The sequence below is a fragment of the Juglans regia genome, chromosome 14, assembly GCF_001411555.2.
Source record: "Juglans regia cultivar Chandler chromosome 14, Walnut 2.0, whole genome shotgun sequence".
NCBI lineage: Eukaryota > Viridiplantae > Streptophyta > Magnoliopsida > Fagales > Juglandaceae > Juglans > Juglans regia.
The window spans coordinates 2,601,496-2,625,286 of NC_049914.1; the positions used below are offsets into that span (position 1 = coordinate 2,601,496).

The following is a 23,791-nucleotide window of genomic DNA, read 5'->3' on the forward strand; positions in this document are numbered from 1 at the left end:
AAATGATTTGTAGAGTTGTGAATTGTGGGGTTGACAATGTTGGATTTGTGTAGAGGAGATGGGAGATGAGTCTGCAAACGCCATTTGTTGTGCAAGAAAACAAAAAAGAAGACATTAGTCTTTCAAATAACTCTTGATACCATAATGAGATAGCTGCTTAGAATGCATATCAAGTATTAGACAGAATGCTCAAAGGAATTAAGAAACAATTTTCATTTGCTCTATTTTCTTTTCTTTATTTCTATTGTGCCTTTGCATTGCTTATATAGAGAAATTTTAGATTGTGTTTGGATGTTGAAGTGAATTGAGTTGAGTTGAGTTGAGTTGAGATGATAAAATATTATTAGAATATTATTTTTTAATATTATTATTATTTTAGGATTTGAAAAAGTTGAATTGTTTATATATTTTGTGTTGAAATTTAAAAAAATTGTAATGATGAGTTGAGATGAGTTGAAAGGAATTTGATAACCAAACGAAGTCTAGTCGGTTTGGATTGAACTCATCTCATTACTATTCACTATTATTTATAAATTTTAATTCATAAATTTTACTATTGTTCACAAACCATCACAAATCATCTCAACTCATAACTGTTTTTCACAATTGTAGGATCAATTGACACCTATCCTACCAGAAATGTATTTTTCATTCTAGAAGATTCTTCATTAATATTCTGTTGTGCATTTGTTGTGCGTGTAGTCGACTTGATGCGTGCCTCTGTTGTGTATGACTGAATGATTGCTTGACTTATCTTCTTCCTTAACACTCCATACACGTTATTAGCAAATTAAGTCAATTGCCCAACAATGCCGGAAATGATTAGAACATTAATTAAACGATTACATACATAATATAATTAAGAATAGTGCTTGAAATAATTTTTGACACAACCAATTACGCAACTTAATATATACTGTATCAAAAAAAAAAATATATATATATACTATACTAATATTTACGAGCTCGAACATTATCTTGACACTTTACTTTCTATTTCAATTACATGTTCTATAAGTTTAGCTCATTTCTAATTATATATCTAATTGTTTCTGATTATATTCATGGGTGTTGCATTGATTATATATCCATTGCTTGTAAACTCACTAATTTATAAAGTTGGGAGCTTTGTTCATTACAATTTACAAATGGTACAGGAGAAGGAAGTTTGGAGTTGCAGTTAAAGACTACTATTCTCATTAAGTGGTGCAAAGCTTTGCGTAGACTTTTTTTTGTAAAAAGTGAGTCTCATTAGAAAAATATATTTTTATTTATACTTTTCATGATAAAATTCGTTATTTTATAAAAAAGATTATACAAAACTTATATATTTAAGGTCTTGTTTGGAATCTGAATGTTGAAATGAGATGCGAAATTTATAAATAGTAATAAAATGATTTGTAAATAATAATGAAATAGTCTAAATTAAAATACTTTATGAAGTTTTAAAAAATGAGAGAGAAAATGTTGAATAAAAGTATTATAAAGTTTAAATATTGTTAAAATATAACTTTTTTAATATAATTTTATTTTAGAATTTGAAAAAATTAAATTATTTTTTATATTTTATTTAAAAAATTATAATAATTAGATACTAATTAAATAAAATTTGAAATTTAAAAATATTTATATTTAAGTCGTATTTAAATATAAGAGTAGTGATATACTAACAACTCATCTACAATTTGTTTACTATTTTCTTATAAAATATAATTTTTTTCAAATTTTAGATACATCAATTTAAAACCAAAAAACAAAATCAAATTTTTTTTAAAAATATATTATTTTATTAGTTTAAGAGTAATAAATTAATTGATAATATATCATTTCTTTAAATATTAAATTAAGATAAAATGAGACGGCATCTTATCACAATATGTAAACGAAGAGTAAGACTTATATCCATCATTACTCTGTTTAAAAAGTGGTGTTGGCAGCCTGTCACACATGTTTAAAAGCTAGGTAGACCGATGGAGACATTCCTTTTTCTTTCACCCTTAAATACTAAGAAATGCATTGAATTATATTTTTTCTCTCTCTCTCTCTCTTAAGCATTAAGAAATGTTTGCAAAGTGGTACTGGGATTTTAATTTGGATCATGCTAGCGGGCTCGTACCGCTGGTTAAAAAATTTTTATTTTGATTTTTTAAAGTATTTTTTTTAACATTCTTAATAATTAAAAAATTAAAAAAATATAAAATTTTATTAATACTCATTTCTTAATTGTTAAGTAAAAAATAAATAAAAAAATTAAAATACATGAACACTCAGATTAATGGTAAGTTTGAAGATTTTCACTGATATTTTCCATTTATTTTTTAGCTGCCTCGACGAAGGCACGGAACGTCGTCGTCGAGTCCCTCAGCCGACATGCATGACCAAGACGCACTTTCACACACATATAATATCAGCTTTCAGATCATAGAATGGACTTACATAGATCTGGCCGTTGAAACTACTTGTGGCTCCGGACGTGACTCGTGAACATCACAGCCAATGATAACCGCTCACTTCGTTTGGTGGGCCCAATGGTACATCACCTTACCGCAAGTTAGCTAATAGCTCACAGCACGGGTAATAACGTCACCGCCGTCATATTTCCCGCGCTGAAAGGAAAACCTATTTCCAGATATAGCCCTCAGCCAGCGGCCAATCAAAAAGAGCCCTAAAGTGAAAGGTTTTTAAGAGAAATCAAATCCAGTTCTGGCAGTAGCAATTCCCATTCCCTATAGAAGACTGCCAACGACAGGGTTAAAACTTCGAAGTCCTCTGCGCGTCTGGGAGATAGACGCGGAGGCTACCATCTATATTTTCTCTCTAAGCTCGTAAGGCATCTTTCTTTGTACTTTCTCTCCATGGAAGCTGTTCATTCTTAAAAAATTCAGATTTTTCTCGTCTTTCTGTTAGATTCGTATGAAATTAGGGATTTTTTTGGCTTGCTGGTAAAATTCTAATTTCTATGTACAGAATTATAAGATGTTTGCTACTAGTCAACAGATTTATGATCATATCTGTGTAAATTTGTAAAGAAACTTACGGAGTTTTCGTATCCCCAATCTCCACGAGGCATAAGCACTTGTTTGAAATTTTATATCTCAGTACTTTAGAGTTTAGACCCACTTATTGATATTTTCCTAGAGATAAAGGGTACAGAGCATGCATGTAATCGTGGCAACCTTGTTTAAAAATTAAAGAAGCTTCTTTTTTTTTTTTTCTCATGGAATTGGGCGTCTTTTTTTTTTCTCGTGGAATTGGGCGTCTTTCAGATTCATAGGTAATTAGGAAGTTATTTTTTGGGAGGTTTTTTGTTTTTGGCTGAGAGGGGGTGGTTCAGACATTAAAGAATGTGTATACGTTTGGTTGTAGTAAGCTTATAGTTTTGACAGTATAACGACTCCTTTTTTTCGTTCTGGAATTGGGTTTTTACTCTCTCTCTCCAGCATTTTCTTTTTGTATATTGATTGGATCTTTTGGTAGGATTTGAAATGGACGACTATTGCCCTATTCTTGCTTTGACTGGTTAATAATGCCTTAAGTGGATTTGGTTGGGAGGTTGGTCTGCTACCATCTGTTATTTAGTTTCAGTCTTCTTCCTTGTGAATTGTTATGATTACTTGAAAATCTACATGTTTATTGGGAACTCTTCTGTGTCAATCATTAATAGCAATTTTGATTACAAATCAGTATATTGTTAATGTGCACTGTTATATTTAGAACTAAGTTGTGAAGCATATTTCTATTGGAAGAAAGAAAGTGGACAGAAAACACACTGCAATCCAGGATTTTAAGAAATTAAGGTCAACATATAATGGGATGATTAGATGGGTTACTTCTTTTAGGCTCCACTAGTCTAAAAAATTATTCTGCATTTGATCGCCATAAAAAAATGATGTACATGCTAATGGAATTCACATATTGATATTTCTTCTTACTCAAAAATAATATATTCATCTAGATAAGTGATCTTGAAAGAAAATTGTTGGAAACTTGGATCTCTTTGCCTTCTAGATGGGTGTTCCTCGTGTACTTGAGTTGGGCCTTTTGTGCTTATCCAATATAGATTTGTTACACACAAAAAATCCTTTATGGGGAGATATTTTCAATTTTTTTTTTTTTTTTGTGTAACATGCCTATGTTATTTGTTTTTTTATATGTAGTTATATTTGTTTGTATGCATGTGCATTATTTCTGTCGTGGTTGTTCGGGTATAGTTTTTTATGTGATTTTACTACCAACTTTGTTTTTATTGGCACCGGGTGTCTGGGAACAGCGTCCCGACTTATCCCGGCAGTGCACAGGCCATCAGCAAGGAGTTCTTGCAAGTGCACCTTGGGGAAATTTAAGGAAAAAATCTCCCAGTCTGATAGCCCCTAGAGATTGTTTGCACCCAAGGAGATTTGAGCCTTAGACCTAGGGGAGCATACCCCTCCGAGACTTTTACCATTTGAGCCAACCCTTAAGGGTTATTTTACTACCAACTAGCTTCCTCGTGTCTTTTATTTGGAAAATTTCTTGTTATACAAACTCATTTCAAATTTTGCATTGGCCTTTAGGCCTTGTTTGGATAATGAGTTGATCTCAACTCATCTCATCTAATCTAATCATTATAACTTTCCCAAACTTTTAAAAAAATATAATAAACAATTCAACTTTTTCAAATCCCAAAACTAAAATAATATTAAAAAACTATATTGTAACAATATTTTATTCAACGTTCAACTTTCATCTCAACTCAACTCATTATCCAAACCTTCCTTTAGAGTTATGTGGGGTTTAATAAGTTCTGTGGAGTTCGATTATGGATTATCCCTTTTTTGAATATGCAGAAGTTTTGAAGGCTTCAATCATGTTTGGGCGTGGGCCAAAGAAGAGTGACAACACCAAGTACTATGAAATTCTTGGTGTTTCAAAAAGTGCAAGTCAAGATGAATTGAAGAAGGCATATAAAAAAGCTGCAATCAAGAATCATCCGGACAAAGGTGGAGATCCTGAGAAGGTGGGTCCTCTCTCTCTCTCTCTCACACACACACACTTTGGTATACATACTGATACGTATATACCTATATATGATGTATGTCATATGCGTGCCTTATTTGTCATGATAGAAAAACTTTTTTTTAATCAATGTTTGTCATGTTAGGGAAACTATTGGGCATTATCTGTATGGTGGTTGATAAACAATGCATTCTAGGCCCAGTCATATATATTGCAGTGAATTTAGATCTTTGAGTGCTAGTTTCAGAGTCTATTTATGCTGAAAGGGCTATACAACATTTTTTTGGATCAGTAAATAAGAATTTTATTGATGAGGACTAGGCATAGCCCAAGTACATAGGACATAGACAAGAGCAACACCCAATCATGAGTGACTAGGGATACAAGGAAATCATGGATATTCAGACCATTGAAGTCTAATGCAATCAACCAATGGAATAAAATATTAAAAAGAAAACTCTAAGCTTGTCCATTGACTGCTCATGATCTTCAATGCTATCGCTCCTCTCCCTCCAAAGACACTACCATAGGAAAATGGTTCCCCATCTTCCATATGGCTGATATTTGTGAGTCGCCATGCAAGCCCCTACAGCTTGCTAGAAAATCAATTACCTTTCTCGGCATCACCCAAGCTACCCCTATCCTAGCAAAGAATTCATTCCAAAATGTCATGGCCACTTCACAGTGGAGGAGTAAATGATTCACAATCTCCCCACTCTCTTTGCATGTGCAACACCGCTCCACTATGATGATCCGGCATCTCCGTAGGTTGTCTGGTGAGGATCTTCCCCAAGCAAGCTGTCCATACAAAGAAAGCTGCTTTCAAAGGTGTCATAGTCTTCTAGATACTCTTCCACAGGAATGAAATGTTGTTGTTCATGATAATTACAACATTTTTTTTTTTAAATCGTGATAAGTACAACATTGATAAGAATATCTTAGTCTTTAGGCTTTTTGAGTCCTTTTTAATTCAGATCCAGGAAATCATTTTTTCAAGAAGCCCGAGAAAGTATACTGGATTTCACACCTTGTGATAAAAACCTTACTGAAATGGTTAAGATGGCCAACCTGTGGATGTGGTCATTATGGCCACCTCTCCCAGTTGGTGTGTGTGACAAACATGCCCCTTATTTAGATTTTGCTTGATGAATAGTCTTTGATATGCTATTTTTTAACTGGCATGATTTAAGGCATTTTCACTCGTGAATTGTTTAAGGTTGCAATGTGGCTTTTGAATAATATTATTGAGGAAAAGGGCTTTATGTGATCACATAGAAGAATAATTATGCTAATCATAATAGTTTGTACCTTTTGATGGCATGCATTACTTGGTCTAATATTATTTTATTCTCTCTTTCTTAACACTATTCTGCTCGCATCCTGGATCAGTTTAAGGAAATAGCTCAAGCCTATGATGTTCTCAACGATCCAGAGAAAAGAGAAATCTATGACCAATATGGTGAAGATGCTCTCAAGGAGGGAATGGGAGGAGCTGGTCCCTCACATAATCCATTTGATATATATGAGGCATTTTTTGGTGGAGGAGCCTTTGGTGGTAAGAGAATATGGAACATCATATATACCACACACATATATACACACACACACACACACACACTCCTTTTGAGATATCTGGCCTTTCAATCAAATAACTTTTCAGTCGTAAGCCATATTTTCATGGTGCTCTGATCCAGGTGGCGGCAGTTCACGAGTAAGAAGGCAGAAACATGGAGAGGATGTGGTGCATACTCTGAAGGTTTCTTTGGATGACCTGTACAATGGCACATCAAAGAAACTCTCCCTTTCTAGGAATATCTTGTGCCAAAAGTGTAAAGGGTATTTTCTCAATCTTAGCTTATTATATTATTCACTTAAATTGTATAAAAGGGTTCTTTTGTGGCCATTTTAAGGGAGTGCTCAGTTTATGGTTGTTTGGTTCCTTTTTTTTAACTTGCAAGATTATAGCTGGAAATATTTTTTTTTTTAGTTATGCTACACGTAAGCCTCACACTCTGCACACCACTTAAAAAACATGTGATTTTACTCTTTTATCTTCATATTTTATATTTCATATTTCATGAAACATGAGGGTAAAAGAATAAATTCACATACTTTTAAGTGATGTGCAGGAGTGTGAGGCTTATGTATATAATTTTTTTTTTTTTTTTCCCTGCATCGTCTTATTTCCCATACTGTAAACTTGCCATTGCCAATGTCGTGTAGAAAAATGTGAGTACTTTTATCGTCTTCAATATATTGAATCTTGGCCCCTTTCTCCATCCCTACGCCTATTAAATGAGTATATGGTGAAGGGGGACAACAGATTACCTATTGATGGAAGTCGCTGGGACTCCTTCCCCAGTGGTCCCCAATAAACATGAAAAACACATTTCAGGTAGATATATTGAAGAAATAGCTTGATGGAGAAAACTATATACAATGCTGGTGTTTAATTTCACCTAAATATGACAGGAAAGGCTCGAAAAGTGGAGTATCTGGGAGATGTTATGGGTGCCAAGGTACAGGAATGAAAATTACGACTCGACAGATTCGTTTGGGCATGATTCAACAGATGCAACACGTCTGTCCTGAATGCAGAGGCTCAGGTATTTAACTGAGACTTGTCTGCTCCTTATTTCTGATTTTGGACTGTACTGTTTTTCATTCTGGAATTCCTCTGTCAATAATGTAGGTGAGGTCATCAGTGAGAGAGATAAATGCCTCCAATGCAAAGGAAACAAGGTCACTCAAGAAAAGAAGGTGCTGGAGGTGCACGTTGAGAAGGGAATGCAGCATGGTCAAAAGATTGTGTTTGAGGGACAAGCTGATCAAGCGGTCAGTGAAATTACATTCATGATTGGCTAGGTTTTGAGCATATTTTGTTTGCAAGTCCATTCTATTCGGTTGCAAAGGAGCTGGTTTGTTTGCATCAACGAGTGCATTTTTGTTGTTGTGAACTCCAGCACTTCAGGTGTCAACTAATATTTGCACATATTGCTTGTGGTTTGCAGCCTGATACAATCGCTGGAGACATTGTTTTTGTATTGCAACTGAAGGAGCACCCCAAGTTCAAACGAAAGTTTGATGATCTCTATGTAGAGCACACCATCAGTTTAACAGAGGCTCTTTGTGGGTTTCAGTTTGCCCTTACCCATCTTGATGGCAGACAACTTCTGATCAAATCAAATCCTGAGGAAATCATTAAGCCTGGTATTACATAGTGACTTACATGATACTACGTGATTCAATTTCTTTGCACCTTAATTTTTTTGTTGTTTTGCGCTCATCAAGTTTTTTAAATGCAGGTCAATCAAAAGCAATCAATGAGGAAGGAATGCCGCATCACCAGAGGCCGTTTATTAAGGGTCGGCTCTACATTCACTTCAATGTGGATTTCCCAGAGTCGGGAATTCTCTCTCCTGAACAATGCCGGACTCTAGAGACAATACTGCCCCCAAGGGCTAGCAAGCACTTGACAGACATGGAGCTGGACAATTGTGAGGAGACCACTTTGCATGATGTTAACATGGAGGATGAGACGAGACGTAGGCGGCAGCAGCAGCAGCAGCAGCAGCAATACCCAGAGGCATATGATGAAGATGATGAGCCATCAATGCCAAGAGTGCAGTGTGCACAGCAGTAAGGCTGTCGCAGTCACATATTTTTTGGTCACTATTTTAGCAAAACACAATTACAGGGCAATATCGTGTTTGCGATATTCCAGTTTATAACCGTATTTCTCATTATCTCATAGGCTTCCAGGCCAGCTTTGTATTGCTATTTCAATATTTTATAGTTTGGTTTGGGATTGTATTCTTTCAGTCATATTTCGTATGGTTTACTTGTTATGTAGTATTGTTTTGAATGCTATTTCCAAAATATTTGAGTCCAATGAAGGAATTGCTTTTCAACTGATTCAGCCCAAGGATCGCCAATTTGCCATCTGAGTATCATCTTGATATGATATTTAATGGAGTTGATTTATATAGCTGCATGGGTTATTTTAACCAATTAAGATGTGATTATTCCGGTAGCTAGGTAGATTTCTCAAGAAAGGGTTTTTCTCCTTGTCCATATAATTTGGCATCGAGAATTCAATGTCAGGGTTGAAGGTACTGTTCTGACTTGTGAGCCAGAAAGTTACGAGTAGTTGCCAAGCAGGGTCGAAAATATCACCGTTTATGTCCATTTGTTTTTCCCCCTTTCTCCGTAGCAATCACAGATTCACAACCAAAGCCTAGCAGCCTCCATAAAACCGTGTACAAGTAGCCATCGAAGAGAGTTAAAATCGAAATACATCACACACCAACTAAGACCACAAGCATGCAGGTGCAAACTGCCAAAGCAAACTAATCCCAGAAACCACCCCAACTGCTACACCTAAAATATCTCATACACACCCAGAACTCTCCCATATTCTTCGGTTCTTTTGTTTTTTCATGTCATATATAATCCTAATTCATTCTTAGGCTTATTATCATGGACAATGAAGGAGCAACCTTGAATATGGTGTTCATCAACCTTGGTTAAGTTCTGGACTGACTGCAAGAACCTTTGTTTCATTCTGTCTTTAAATGATTCTTGCTTTCTTTTGTTGCACTACCTAGAAAATGATTGCAAACTGGGTCAGATTTTTTTTTTTTTTTTCCTGCTAATATCAATTACATATAGATTTACTATATTTTTCAAATGATTAACGTTTCTGATTCTGTCAACATCGGAATTATGCAAAACACATGCAGGAAGGCTGATATGATATGATGATTCATTAGGCAATACAGAAAGTTCAGAAATTCAACAGTCAAATAACGACCAATGTTTCTCTTCTAAGTCTGCATGACTCTGTCCTAATCAACATTTGGAGAGGTCAATCCATAGATCTATTTTGATCAAGATTTAGTTAAATTTGGTGAGAAACAAAAGCCATGTCGTCCTGGATCCAACTGATGTGATACTGAGGACCTTTCCATTTTATTATTCTTCCAGAGCATATTTCCATCTTGTACAGCACCGTCCACTACAATATGCTATGATTGTAGGGAATTCCAGAGCTTGAATTCCTCCAAGGCCTTGAGTTCATAATCACAAAGAACAGTGAAGCTCAGTCACTTCATTTTCTTTAATTGGTGGGAAGGCCAAAAGTCACTTTAGTTTTGACGTCGGCTTTCAGTTGTCCATTCTGACCTCTCTGCTTTTTTCTTAAATTTTCAGTTCTTGATCGCTTAAAGGAATAGACTATTACATTGTCGTTGTAAATAGTAACTGTAAGACAGTATTCGCCTAGAAACTAATTCGAGTACAAACTTCTCTAAAATGAGTATAATGATTAAATGCCACAATCATTGTTATACCTGAACGAGAAATGTGCGTTTCCTTCCTCAATTGAGAGTATTTGTTTTCTGGGAGACAGACGATTGAAGAAATTTGGAAGTGTCATTTGTTCTGTCTGTTCCGTACGTACATATTCGGAGTAGTCGCCCGAAAACAACTTGCTCGTTTTTCAAATGGCCAAGGTTTAAGGCCCGGTTGGATACACAACATTATCTCATCATTACAATTTTTTCAAAATCTTATATACTATATAATAAACAATTTAACTTTTTTAAATCTCAAATTAAAAATTATATTAAAAAATTATATTCTAATAACATTTTATTCAATTTTTAACAAAACATTTCATCTCATCTCTTCTCATTTGAACTGCGTAAACAAATGAGGCTTAATTATTTTGGATCGAGCGAATGCTGCTACAGATGAATGTTGCAATATCGATCGATCGCTTTCCTAATAATTCCCATGTAGAAACCTTTTGTTTGGTTTTCATTTTCTTTCTGATCTTTGCTGCGTTTAGATGTTGAACTGAGTTGAGTTAAGTTGAGTTGAGTTGAGATGATAAAATATTGTTAGAATATTATTTTTTAATATTATTATTATTATTTTAAGATTTGAAAAAGTTGAATTGTTTATTATATTTTATGTTGTGATTTGAAAAAATTATAATAATGAGTTAAAATGAGTTTGGGAGCTAAACTCACCCAACTCACAAAACTACGTACGTACATTGAAGTACAATACACAGAATACGATACAGACATCAAAACCAAAACTGGAGACACTTCAATCTTGAGAAACAAACAAAACTTAAATCTCCATAAATTGCAGGAAATAACAGCATGGAATTTTCTTGGTTTTACTCGTTCAAAATTGCATTAAATTAATAACTTCTACTGAACGATCTTCAAAAACACATGAAATTCATGTGGCATTCGACCGATTGGTTTCAAGGGGTTGGATAATTTTAATTTATTGTTTTGCTAGGAGATTGTTCGAGGGCCACTTCATGACAAAGCACATGCATGCATGATGGAAGTACTGTGTGTAAACACGCGAACAAGATAAAATAACTTGTCCATTTCCTTTCCCATCTCTCATTTTGAGCTCAGATCAGCTACCATTCCTTCCAGAATCCAGGCTACGTGAATCGAAGATTTATTAAACCGTCATTAGTGGGGACAGATCATTGGCCTAACTCGAGATTAAAAAGAAAAAAGTTAAATCCATGAGAAATCTGGTTCAATTATGATCATTTAGATACTGCACGTATATATATAAGATATATAGATCATTATTGGAAATACAAGTACTGGGGTATGCTTTCCTGTATAATTAACTCAAAACTTCCCCAGGCGTAGACATCTCATCATCATCATGTGCACATGAATGCGGGCCATTCAGGCTTCCCATTAAAATCATACATTCAGATCGGACAACCTCTTGTTGATTTCAAGGAGAATTATAAGAAGCTGCGCCGGCTGAGATCTTTTGATTTGTAAAGAAATCCTCCATGAGTACTCAATATATATCATGAATTCTATATATTCTCATTGATTGTTCCGAAGAAAAAAAAAATTGCTTTTTATAATTGCAAAAAAAAATCTCCTGAAGAATAATTCTTGCTAAGAAACAAAAGCAATATTTCTCAAAGTTTTTGAAAAGTAAATATAGTTAATTCAATACTTTTCATTCGGATATATTAATGTGGTTTAAGATTAGAAAATATTTTATTTTTATAAAATTTAATATTTAAACTTTTCAGAAAAATCGAATTATGCCAAATCAATCTGCATATATGCAAAGGGTCACGTGTCTTCTACACCAAATTTTATATAGAATCTTTCTAATTTTTTAATAGTTGAGTTTATTGGAGAGTTTGGTTACACAAAATAAAATTATCTCATCTCATATAATTATTACAACTTTCACAAATTATTGTACAAAATATAATAAACAATTCAACTTTTTCAAATTTCAAAACAAAAATTATATTATAACAATATTTTATTCAATTTTCAACAAAACATCTCATCTCATCTGAACTGCATAACCAAACAAATCTTTTATATCCTATAGCATAGAATAATAGTTTGTATAAATTTAGAGTATGAAATTTTGTATCAAAACTTTTAGAAAAAGGGACTTACTTCTTAAAAATTCTACATAGTTATTGTAGATTTCACCTTCTTTTTTAAAAAAATGATTGCACAAAACTTGTAAATTTTGAACTTATATTTAAGAGAAATTCTATTTGCAGTCTCTACTTGGAGACTGTATGTGCTAGCTGTCCTTTTATTAAATAAGAAAAAAATCATTTGGAGGGATATTTTTGTAATTTTAAAAAAATTTAAAGATAAAATTACTTAGACTTGCATTACAGTCCCCAAATGGGGATTATACGTAGCATTGCTCTATATTTAATAGTAAACTTGTAAAAGATGAGAACTGATAGAAAATAATCCCTTGTTTTATAGCCCATAATTATTAGTTCAATAAACTTCTTATCAATGTGCAACTTAATTCTACCAAATTAATCCGTTTAAACTGGAATTGTAATATGTATGTCGCTCTCAATGAATCTCCTTAATTCTCATCCCATGAGTGAAAGACATCATTTACTAAAACTATATTGAATTTAATGAACCGAACGTGTAATCTTCAAGATGGGAAAATGAAGACATTAATTAATACTGTATATATATATATATATATATATATATGTTGACATATGACGACATATGACGACGTTCCTTTGTAAAATCTCATGAACTACTGATCGATCGATCTGATATCGGTAAACTTAAGTTCAAAGAAAAGTTAACCTATATATATCAATACTTGCCAAATAAGATTTTTTCATCTCCTCCAAATAATTATAAGATTTTGATCGCAGTATATCTAAAAAGAATTGATTGATTAGTAAAATGACTAAGATATTCGACTCCAATATTTCTTTCACTGAATAAATAGTATTAATTTTAAATAAAATGAAGAGGATCGGTGTCCATATGTTAACATACTTTATTTCCAAACCCACATTTTATATTGACAGAATTATTTCTTTCTTATTTCTTTCCTTACATACACATAATCAAGTCTTGTATGATTCTTGTAATTAGCTTTATTTCTTTCCTTACATGCACATAATCAAGTCTTGCATGATTCTTGTAATTAGCTTAGTCCACTTTCCTTATGTATTTATTTCCTTACATGGCTCTTTGTACGCCTATTTATTTGTACAAATTCTAATATGAAAATCACTTAGCAATTCAATATTTTCCTCTGTCTTACTTTTTAACATGGTATCAGACTAACCAACGATCCAACTCTTCTCTCATGGCCGAAGCCAACCCTCCACCCATCCCTTCCTCATATCTCCTTCACCCCTCAGATTCTCCTAGCCTCACTCTCGTCAATAACCTTCTCACAGGTGACAACTACCCAAAATGGCAAAAAGCCATGACTAGAGCCCTTAATGCCAAGAATAAACTTGGCTTTATCGATGGCACTCTTACACCTCCTGAACCTACCAAACCAGAATATACTCAGTGGAACCAAACAAAGGACATGGTCCTTACCTGGATCCTTAACTCCATCAGCCCCTCCATCACCAACTCTCTTGAATATCACATCGATCCTCGCGCTGTTTGGCTCGACCTCTCCTCCCGTTTCTGCCATGGAAACAATGCTCGTATCTATCACTTAAAACGCGCCCTCTCCTCCCTGCACCAAACCACAAATTATGTCCATGATTATTTCAACCAAATCAAACAGTTGTGGGATGAACTTAGTCATCTCCAAACCACAACTGACCTCACAGATATGCAACGACAGGCTGATGATGAACGTGTTTTTCAATTTCTCCTTGGGCTCAACGATTCCTTTGCTCCTCTTCACACCCAAATTCTGGCCATGGATCCACTCCCTTCCATAAGCAAAGTTTTCTCCATCTTGTTTCAAGAAGAACAACAGAGGCTTCTCAATATGCAAACCCCTGCATCCGAGACCATGGCCATGGCCGTTCGAACCACTGCTCGACCGCGGCCTCCTCTGAAGTGCACCGCATGCGGCAAAGACGGGCACACACGTGATCGTTGCTGGACACTCATCGGGTATCCTCCAGGCCGTGAGCCTCGCACCAACAAATCTCGGTCATCCATCTTAGGGCCAGCACTAACAACTGCAAATCAGACCACTCTTCCCTCTTCGTCGACTGCAAATCTGGTCTCTCTCTCTCTCCGGAGTTGTATCAGAAGCTACTTCACCTCCTCGCACCATTGCCGACCTCGAATGACCCATCTCCTCCAACTTTTGCTGGTAATCTCTTTTCCCCCTCTGATTTCTCCTTCAATCGGCACCTCCATTGGGTGGTGGACAGTGGTGCGAGCCACCACATCTGCCACCAACGTGATGCTTTTGCCGATCTCAAGTCCCTTGCTTCTCCTCACAATATTCGGCTCCCAACAGGACAGGAAATCCCAGCCGAAGGAATCGGCTATTGTCGCCTCTCACCCTTTCTCACTTTACACAATGTTTTTTTTGTTCCACTTATATCCTTCAATTTACTCTCTGTTTTCCAAATTGCCCTTTATAATTCTTGTCTCATAATTTTCTCCTCTCATTCTTGTTTATTTCAGGACTCTCCATCGATGAAGCCGATTGGAGCGGGTAATTTATGCAATGGGCTCTACGTGTATCGCCCCGAATATCCCATCATTTTTGCTGCTCAAACTACTGCAAATAAGACTCTATGGCATCAACGTCTAGGTCATCCCTCTAGTTTTAATATTCCCAGTCTTTTTAATTCTCATTGTACTCTTCCTGAATGTGATGTTTGTGCTCGTTCCAAACACACGAGATTACCTTTTTCATCTTATGCCAATAAAAGTGATTCTCGTTTTAATCGCATTTTTTGTGATATTTGGGATGGTTATCGCACAGCATCTTTATGTGGCGCACATTATTTTCTCACAATTGTTGATGATTTTTCTCGCACCACATGGATATATCTTATGCGTTTTAAATCTGAGGCCTACACCCATTTAACGCACTTTCTTGCTCTTGTCCAAAATCAATTTAACACCACCGTCAAAATTATTAGAACTGATAATGGACAAGAATTTATTTCCCATAAATTTCAAACATACCTGCACACACACGGCATCATTCATGAACGGACCTGTGTTGAAACTCCTCAACAAAATGGCGTTGCGGAGCGTAAATACCGTCACCTTCTAAATGTTGCCCGCAGTCTTCGTTTTCAAGCACACTTACCTCTACCTTTTTGGGGAGATTGTGTTCTCACTGCCACCTACCTTATCAACCGCACTCCTAGTCGCACACTCCAAAATAAATCACCTTTTGAAATTTTGTTTAATAAAACTCCCAACTATGACCATCTTCGTGTCTTCGGTTGTCTTTGTTATGCCCAAACTCTCAGTGTCCATCATGACAAATTTTCTTCCCGTGCCACTAAATGTGTCTTCCTTGGTTACCCAAGCACACATAAAGCCTACAAGCTCTACAATCTCTAGAATCAATCCGTTTTCTACTCCCGAGATGTGACCTTCTACGAACAAACATTTCCTTTTCAAGATCTCCATGATATTCCATCTCTCCCCACTCCTATTGTTCCTCTGCCCGTCCCTGCCCCTATTATATCCCCCGATCCTCTGGTCTCCTCTGAAACCCCTGACTCTTCTAACTCCCCTGACTCTCCTGATTCTCCAATTCCCATAACCTTGCCCAACCCCTCTCCACCAACTCCCCGCCCTCGCCGCACTATTACTCGACCTGTCTACTTTCACGACTATATTTGTTCCACCTTACATGCAGAGCCCACAACATCTACACCTGCTCCACCGGCTTCAGGTACTGCTCATCCTTTGTCTGCTTTTCTTTCATATTCCCGTTTTTCTCCCTCACATGTTATTTTTTTGAATGCTCTTACCTCTTGTACTGAACCCTCTTGCTATACTGATACTATTCGCCATTCTCATTGGCGCGAGGCCATGACTGTTGAACTTTGTGCTTTAGAAGTCAATTCCACCTGGACTCTTGAGTCTCTTCCTCCTGGTAAGAAACCCATTTGGTGCAAATGGGTTTTTAAAACCAAATTCAAGGCCGACAGATCCATCGAGAGGTACAAAGCTCGACTTGTTGCCAAAGGCTACACTCAGGTTGAAGACCTTGACTACCATGAGACCTTTGCCCCTGTCGCCAAAATGACCATAGTCCGCTGCTTATTGGCCGTTGCCGCTACCAAAAATTAGATCATTCATCAGCTCGACGTCAACAATGCCTTCTTGCATGGCGATCTTGATGAAGAAGTCTACATGACCCCACCGCCAGGATATTGCCCTAAGGGGGAGACCCGCGTCTGTCGCCTCAGAAAATCCCTCTATGGCCTCAAACAAGCCTCCTGGAACTGGTTTTTTAAACTAACATCTGTGCTTCTTGATGCAGGTTTTCATTCATCTCAGGCCGATCATTCTTTATTCACCCTCACCACTTCCACCAGCATCGTTCTTGTTCTTGTTTACGTTGATGACATCCTGGTTGCTGAGAATGATCTCTCTCAAATTGAGATTTTCAAGAAAATTCTCTCCACTCATTTTAAGACAAAGGACCTCGATTCCCTAAAGTACTTTCTTGGACTCGAAGTTGCTCGTTCTTTCACAGGCATCTTTCTTAATCAGCGGAAATATGCCCTCGATATTCTCTCTGACAGTGGACAACTTGGTGCAGGGACTGCTCCTTTCCCTATGGAGCAACATTTGAAGCTTACCACTCAAGATGGTGACCTCCTTCCTGACCCTGGCCTTTATCGTCGTCTTGTCGGTCGCCTCATCTATTTGACCATTACCAGACCCGACATCGTCTATGCTGTCAACACACTCAGTCAATTCATGCATGCTCCTCAGGTTCCCCACATGATTGCCGCTACCAGAGTTCTTCGCTACATCAAAGGCTGTCCCGGCCTAGGTATCTTCTTTCCCTCATCCAACAGTACCCATGTTTCAGCTTACACAGATTCTGATTGGGCCAGCTGCCCCATCACCCGCCGCTCTACCACTGGCTACTTTATCCAGTTAGGCACCAGTCCGATCTCATGGCGCACCAAGAAACAGAATAAAGTTTCTCGCTCTTCTGCTGAAGCTAAATATCGTGCTATGGCTGTCACAACCTGTGAACTCACTTGGTTAAAACAGCTTCTCACTGATCTTGGCGTTTCTCACCCCGAGCCTTTTACTCTACATTGTGACAATCAATCTGCATTGTATATTGCACACAATCCTGTGTTTCATGAGCGTACCAAACACATTGAGATTGATTGCCATATCATTCGCGACAAAATTCGCTCGGGCCTCCTCAAAGCTGTCCACACTTCTTCACATGAACAAATTGCGGATATCTTCACTAAAGCTTTGGGCCAAGAACTCTTCCATCATTTTTCGCGCAAGTTGGGCATTACGGATCTTCATGCGCCAACTTGAGGGGGAGTATTGACAGAATTATTTCTTTCCTTACATACACATAATCAAGTCTTGCATGATTCTTGTAATTAGCTTTATTTCTTTCCTTACATGCACATAATCAAGTCTTGCATGATTCTTGTAATTAGCTTAGTCCACTTTCCTTATGTATTTATTTCCTTACATGGCTCTTTGTACGCCTATTTATTTGTACAAATTCTAATATGAAAATCACTTAGCAATTCAATATTTTCCTCTGTCTTACTTTTTAACATTTTAAACAAGATTTTAAGTCTCAATTTACTCAGTTCAACAACTTTATATATTTAGCCTGGAAAATTTACCAAATTTATTGAGGATTACCAAAAGATATATGATCAATCATTTGGGTTAATTTTTCTTAAAGCAAAAGCCAAATTAGGTACTTAATCAAACTTCTCAAGTTACAAACTGCAACACGTTGCCATTCAAAGGCTATAAGAAACAAAGTGGAGCTAATGCCATAAGAATAAAGAGAAAACGAAGCAAAGGGCAAAGACCACTAGCATGGACACACCAAATGATATAAAGGGTTGGTATATGGATGGGCCAAAGTTAGGTTTTGCTTGTTATATGAAACATTAGGTGAGAGATTATATACAAAACATTTTTCTTTTTAGGAAGAGGACGGTACTCTAATTTTATTGGCAACCCTCACTTATGGCTATATTTGATTAAGAAAAAATATGCCTAAAGAGAATCTCCATACAGGAACTGCCAAACAAATTTCATATGAAGAGCTTTATCCATGTCTTCTAGTTTCCATATTCCGAGCCCACCTTCTATCGTAGGCGTACAAACTTTATCCCATACCACCCATTTCTTTTTCTTCTTGCCATCCTTGCTTCCCCACAAGAAATCTGCAAAAATCTGGTTAAGCTTATAAAGTACACTACGAGGCATATTTAGCATTATTAAAAGATGAATAGGAATGCTGGACAACACATGCTTTAAAGCACCATTTGACCTCCCTTAGAGAGTAAAGCTCCTTTCCATGAGGCTAATTTCTTTTGCATTTTCTGGATTAATGGCTCTAGATGAGAGGCCTGTGTACTACTTGTACTAATGGGTGCACCCAAATATAAACAGAGGAGAGAACCTCCATACCTTCATGAAAACCTGTAGCTTGAAACCCAATCGTCTTGTGAGATGTGCAAGTATGTTTAGCAAAATGCATAGCCAATTTGTTATGATTCACCTTTTGACCAGAAATTTTTTCATATAAACGTAGTGTATCCATACATGCATTCAAAGAATTTTTTTATCCATTTAGGAATATCATAAGATCATCTGCATAAAGAAAATGAGAAACTCTAGGACATCCTCAGTGAGTTTTATACTCAAGCATCTTACAATCTGAAGCACTATTCTTAAATAATCAGTTCAATACTTCTTCCATAATAGTGAATAAATAAGGGAATAACGGATCTCCTTGTCTCAATCCCCGTGATGATTGGAAGTAGCATTTACTAGTGTCATTCATTAAAATAGAGAAAGAGGGGGTGGTTATACAATTTGATATTAGTTGTCTCCACTTTTCAAAGAATCCCAAAGTTTGAAGTACTTCTAAAATAAATTCACATTCAAGTTGATCATATGCTTTAGCCATAGTCACTTTGATCATCACACTGCCTCCACGCACCTTGGCATTTATGCTATTAAGCATTTCCTGGGCAAGTGTAATATTTTCATGTATATTATGGCCTCTAATAAAAGCTCATTGTTCTTTCAAAATAATTTTAGAGAGAAGAGGGTTAAGCTTGTTCACCATAATCTTCAAGAAAACTTTATAAATCACTGTGCACAGACTAATAGGCCTAAATTTAACAAAACTTGAAGGATTATCTTACTTAGTAATAATAACAATGAATGTGAAAGAATAAAATTTAGGAAGGGGATTCCCATGAAAAAAATATGTTGTTGTTTCTACTAAGTCTTCCTTAATGATGTCCCAACATTTTATGAAGAAACATGATCCAAAATCGTTAGGTTCAGGGCTACTGCCTTCTCGAATATCAAATAACATTGTTTTGACTTCTTCTAAAGAAGGGCTCTGGCATAAAGAATAATTTTCCTCCTTTGTAATTACTGCTTAAAATAAATCTTGCCATGTATATCAATCTGATGCACCCTTTCTGTGGTTAATGTAGATTGAAAATATTGAACAGCTTCCTCACAAATCCCCTGGGAGAATTAAGTTGTGTTCCATCTTCTAATGTCATCTGCTAAAGCATCCCTCTATTTCTTTTATGTTGTAAAGTAGCATGAAAAATTTTGGAATTTGAATCCCTTTCTCTTAGCCATTTCACCCAAGATTTCTGCTTTAGGAGAATTTCTTCTTGGAGTAGAAACTGCTGAAGTTTCATTTACTTAGCGTTTAGCTGGATTTTCAGGTCATGATTGTGGTACGCCATCAACTAATCCTCTAGATTCATGATCTCATCTTCAGCATTCTGCACGTGAATTTCTACCTTGCCAAACGTCTCTTTATTCCAAGTTCACAGCATAGGTTTCAACCTTTTTACTTAAGCTGCAAACTTCATAAGTCCTTCTCCATAAATTGGTTGGTTCCAGTTATCTTGAATAATCTGATCAAAATATTTGTGTGTGCACCACATCCTCGTAAATTTGAAAATAGGAGGACATATCTAGGAGCTGCCTCTTTAGTTTGAATGAGGAGGGGGGCTATGATCTGAACACGTCCTTGCCAAAATAGAAATATAAAGTTGGAGAAATTCTGCTAGCAAACTGTGAGTGACTATTGTTCGGTCAAGCTTGGCCCATATATGTGCTTGCCCCTCACGACCATTGCACCAAGTTTATTTAGAGCCTTCAACATTAGGTTCCATCAAGTTGCAGCTGCGAATAAAATTGTTAAAATCATCCATAACCACTTGAGGCTTAGCTCTCCCTCCAATCTTTTCGGCATTGCTTCTTATGGTGTTAAAATCACCACAAATCATCCATTTAGGGCTTAACATAGAAACTACTTGTAATTCAGTCCAAAGATTCCTTCGCTCTAAATAACCACAGCTAGCATAAATAAAATAGGCCATATATGCATGTGTACCACTAGAAATAAATCCCATAATAACCTATTGATGAATTAGATAGGTGAAAACAAAATATCATCTGACCAAAGTATCCATATATTACCATGTTGCTCCTCATTGGATAAAAAATTATGCATATTTAATCTCTTTGCTATCGTTGTAACCTTACTAAAAGCAATGAAAGGTTCAAAAATAGGAAGAAGTACTTTAGGTTGAAACTTTCTGACTATTTTTTTCAGCTTCCCTACTGCGGGCAGATTACCAATCCCACGTATATTCCATACTAGTGTTGTTGTGATCATGTAGAATCAGTGAATATAATCCTGTCAACTAGGGACAAATATTTTTTCTACTTTCCTTTCTTCTTAACAGCTTGGGCTACTTTTTAGAATCTGATTTGTATCCCTTATGAGAGCTGAGTATGACTTAATCCTTCCTCATCATCCAGATGCTTAAGGGAATTGAACGAATTTGAGAGAGGAGTCACAAATATATCTTATATATCTGAATCAACTTTATTAATGTGACTCGGCTTCTTTTGGTAATTTTGATCTTCATCATTAGACTCTCTCATATTATCAGCCACGAGACAGGTAATAATTCCACTAGTAGTCATTTCAATGTTATCTTTCATCTTCCTTGAATGGTTGCTATCAGAAGCATCTTTGGATTGAATGGTCCTCTATTTTATGCACATATCTACCCTAACATTAAGCTCTTCGCCAGGTGTTCTTTCCTCTTCATGTGTAATACCTTTGACTTCCACCCATTCAATATTATGACTTTGCAGTTCGGAATGGACTATATTCTTTCTGGACTTATCATTGTCTTCTGTTCGGATTTGTTCTCTTGATTTAGAATTCGTAGTATCCACAGTAATCCTATCACTTTTTCCATCAAGAATCTCGTCTACTTTCACCAATGAATCTGTCCTCACAAATTGATGTTGATCTTCCATAGGTTCAATTAACACTTTAGTATCCTGACTTAGAGCCTCTTGACTCACTATTGTAGTGGTTTCTTTATGATTTTAAGTTTTTGGGAATTTCCATCAAGAATCTTGTCTACTATTGCACTTTGGGGATTTAAGTTTTTCTTTCATATGCGTCGCAGCGCCTCGCGCATGGAGTGATGCGTTGTTACGCCTCGTGGCATGCAGTGTATCGCGCCCTTGAGCCCATGCGTTGCAGTTCTTCATGCATGCACACCTTGGTGCTAGCCGCATGCCTCTTCATAAATCAACAAAAATCCTTCTTTTGGAAGAGGTGTGGGCCGTATGACACATCAGTTGGACTTGGTCTAATGGTCACCTCGTTTCTGTTCCAATTGGCTGGTGCTGGTTCGAGTCACATGGAGCATGCTTTGGGAATTTAAGTTTTTCTTTCCTATGCATCGCAGCGCCTCACACATGGAGTGATGCATTGTTACGCCTCGTGCACACCTGCATGCAGTGCATCGCGCCCTTGAGCCTATGCATTGCAGTGCTTCATGCATGCACGCCTTGGTGCTAGCTGCATGCCTCTTCATAAATCAACAAAAATCCTTCTTTTAGAAGAGGTGTGGATCGAACTCAATCTCATGGGTTAAATGAGAAGCCTTAATACCACTAAACCAATTAAAGTCTTATGGCATGTAAACAAACACAAAATAGTATAACTCTCATAAATTTTTCATAACTTCTCTCTTTTCAAACTAATTCACAACTTTCAAAATCAACCTAAAAATATTATTAAAAAATATAATATATAATTAATTATTTTAAAAATATTTTCAACACAAAACCGACGGGGCTGGGTTTGTTCCATGAGTGTTGAAAACTATGATCCTTTTCGGCTACGCTGCTCAATTTTAAGAGAAAACATACAATATGTGTTGAAAGTGGCAAAAATAGACAGATAATATGGGCATTTCTACTATATTTGATAGGTGAAATAGTTCATATTATTTATAGATAATTCATTATTATTTATAAACTATTTATTATTTTTTTTAACCTAACCGCAGAGCTAACTCCAAGAAGGATCTCTCAGAGTTTGGCATGATTTCAGATGAATTCTCATGCGAAGGACAAGAAGTACCCTTTGGCCTTCTGCTCGTGTGGTTACAAACGGGGACAGGGACCCATTATTGAAACCAAGCCTTTTAACTTTAGTAAAAATTGTAATTCGGACTTCCGTACCATATGTCACACATGGTAGACATCTCGTCAATTTTTTTTCTTCGATAAAACAAAAGGAAATTATTAACTTGGCACTACTTTTCATGTCCTTGAACAGACACATATAAAAAATATATAATAGATAAACTAGAAAATAAAGTATGATGGAAAAACTAAGGGCCACCCCCTTTTTTCTAATTTAAATTTCATTTTAATTTCAATTCAATTTTTTATTAATTTTTATTGAGATGACATGTTGGTTGGATATTTTTTAATTTTTTGAAAAGGCAACATGTATTAGTGACACGTATCTGCTAAATCTATCATTTTCAACCGATCGACTTAATTCATGTCATGTGTCCCATATATTATATATATTGGTGCCGTTGCAATTATGGGATATTGAAAGTCATACCATGCAACACTCCCTAGCAAATTATAACCCACATTCTGTCTATATATGCTAATATACATAAAAAAAAAAAAAAAAAAATGCCAAAATATTTTTAATATCTATATATATGGAAGGAGAGCTCTTTTCCCTTACGTTTTGCTTTGTTTTTGCTAGGAAGAAGAATATTTTATGTTCATCATGAGTAAACAAACACCATGCACATGATGACCTAGTCATGAAGAAAACTGCCAAAAGATTAATCAAGCTCGAGCTTAATTGGCTTGACCTTGACCATATCCTTGAGCTAGTGAGCCATGTTTGTACAATTTAGACCCAGCTAGCT

The 23,791-nt window shown here is 36.1% G+C and overlaps 1 protein-coding gene across 3 annotated transcripts; it reads left to right on the top strand.

The window, feature by feature from the left end:
- Positions 1-2,626: 2,626 nt before the first annotated feature.
- LOC109016268 (chaperone protein dnaJ A6-like) lies at positions 2,627-8,910 on the top strand. 3 transcript variants are annotated; one of them, XM_018998701.2, is made up of 9 exons: positions 2,701-2,825; positions 3,478-3,552; positions 4,827-4,996; positions 6,385-6,550; positions 6,690-6,831; positions 7,468-7,601; positions 7,688-7,830; positions 8,007-8,205; positions 8,301-8,910. In XM_018998701.2, the coding sequence occupies exons 3-9, from the start codon at positions 4,847-4,849 to the stop codon at positions 8,636-8,638; spliced, it is 1,272 nt and encodes a 423-aa protein (XP_018854246.2). In that variant the 5' UTR covers positions 2,701-2,825; positions 3,478-3,552; positions 4,827-4,846; the 3' UTR covers positions 8,639-8,910. The 3 variants fall into 3 exon arrangements, with proteins under 3 accessions (XP_018854241.2, XP_018854270.2, XP_018854246.2); XM_018998696.2 differs by lacking the exon at positions 3,478-3,552 and having other exon boundaries at positions 2,627-2,825; XM_018998725.2 differs by lacking the exon at positions 3,478-3,552 and having other exon boundaries at positions 2,693-2,825; positions 6,385-6,535.
- The last annotated feature ends 14,881 nt before the right edge of the window (positions 8,911-23,791 follow it).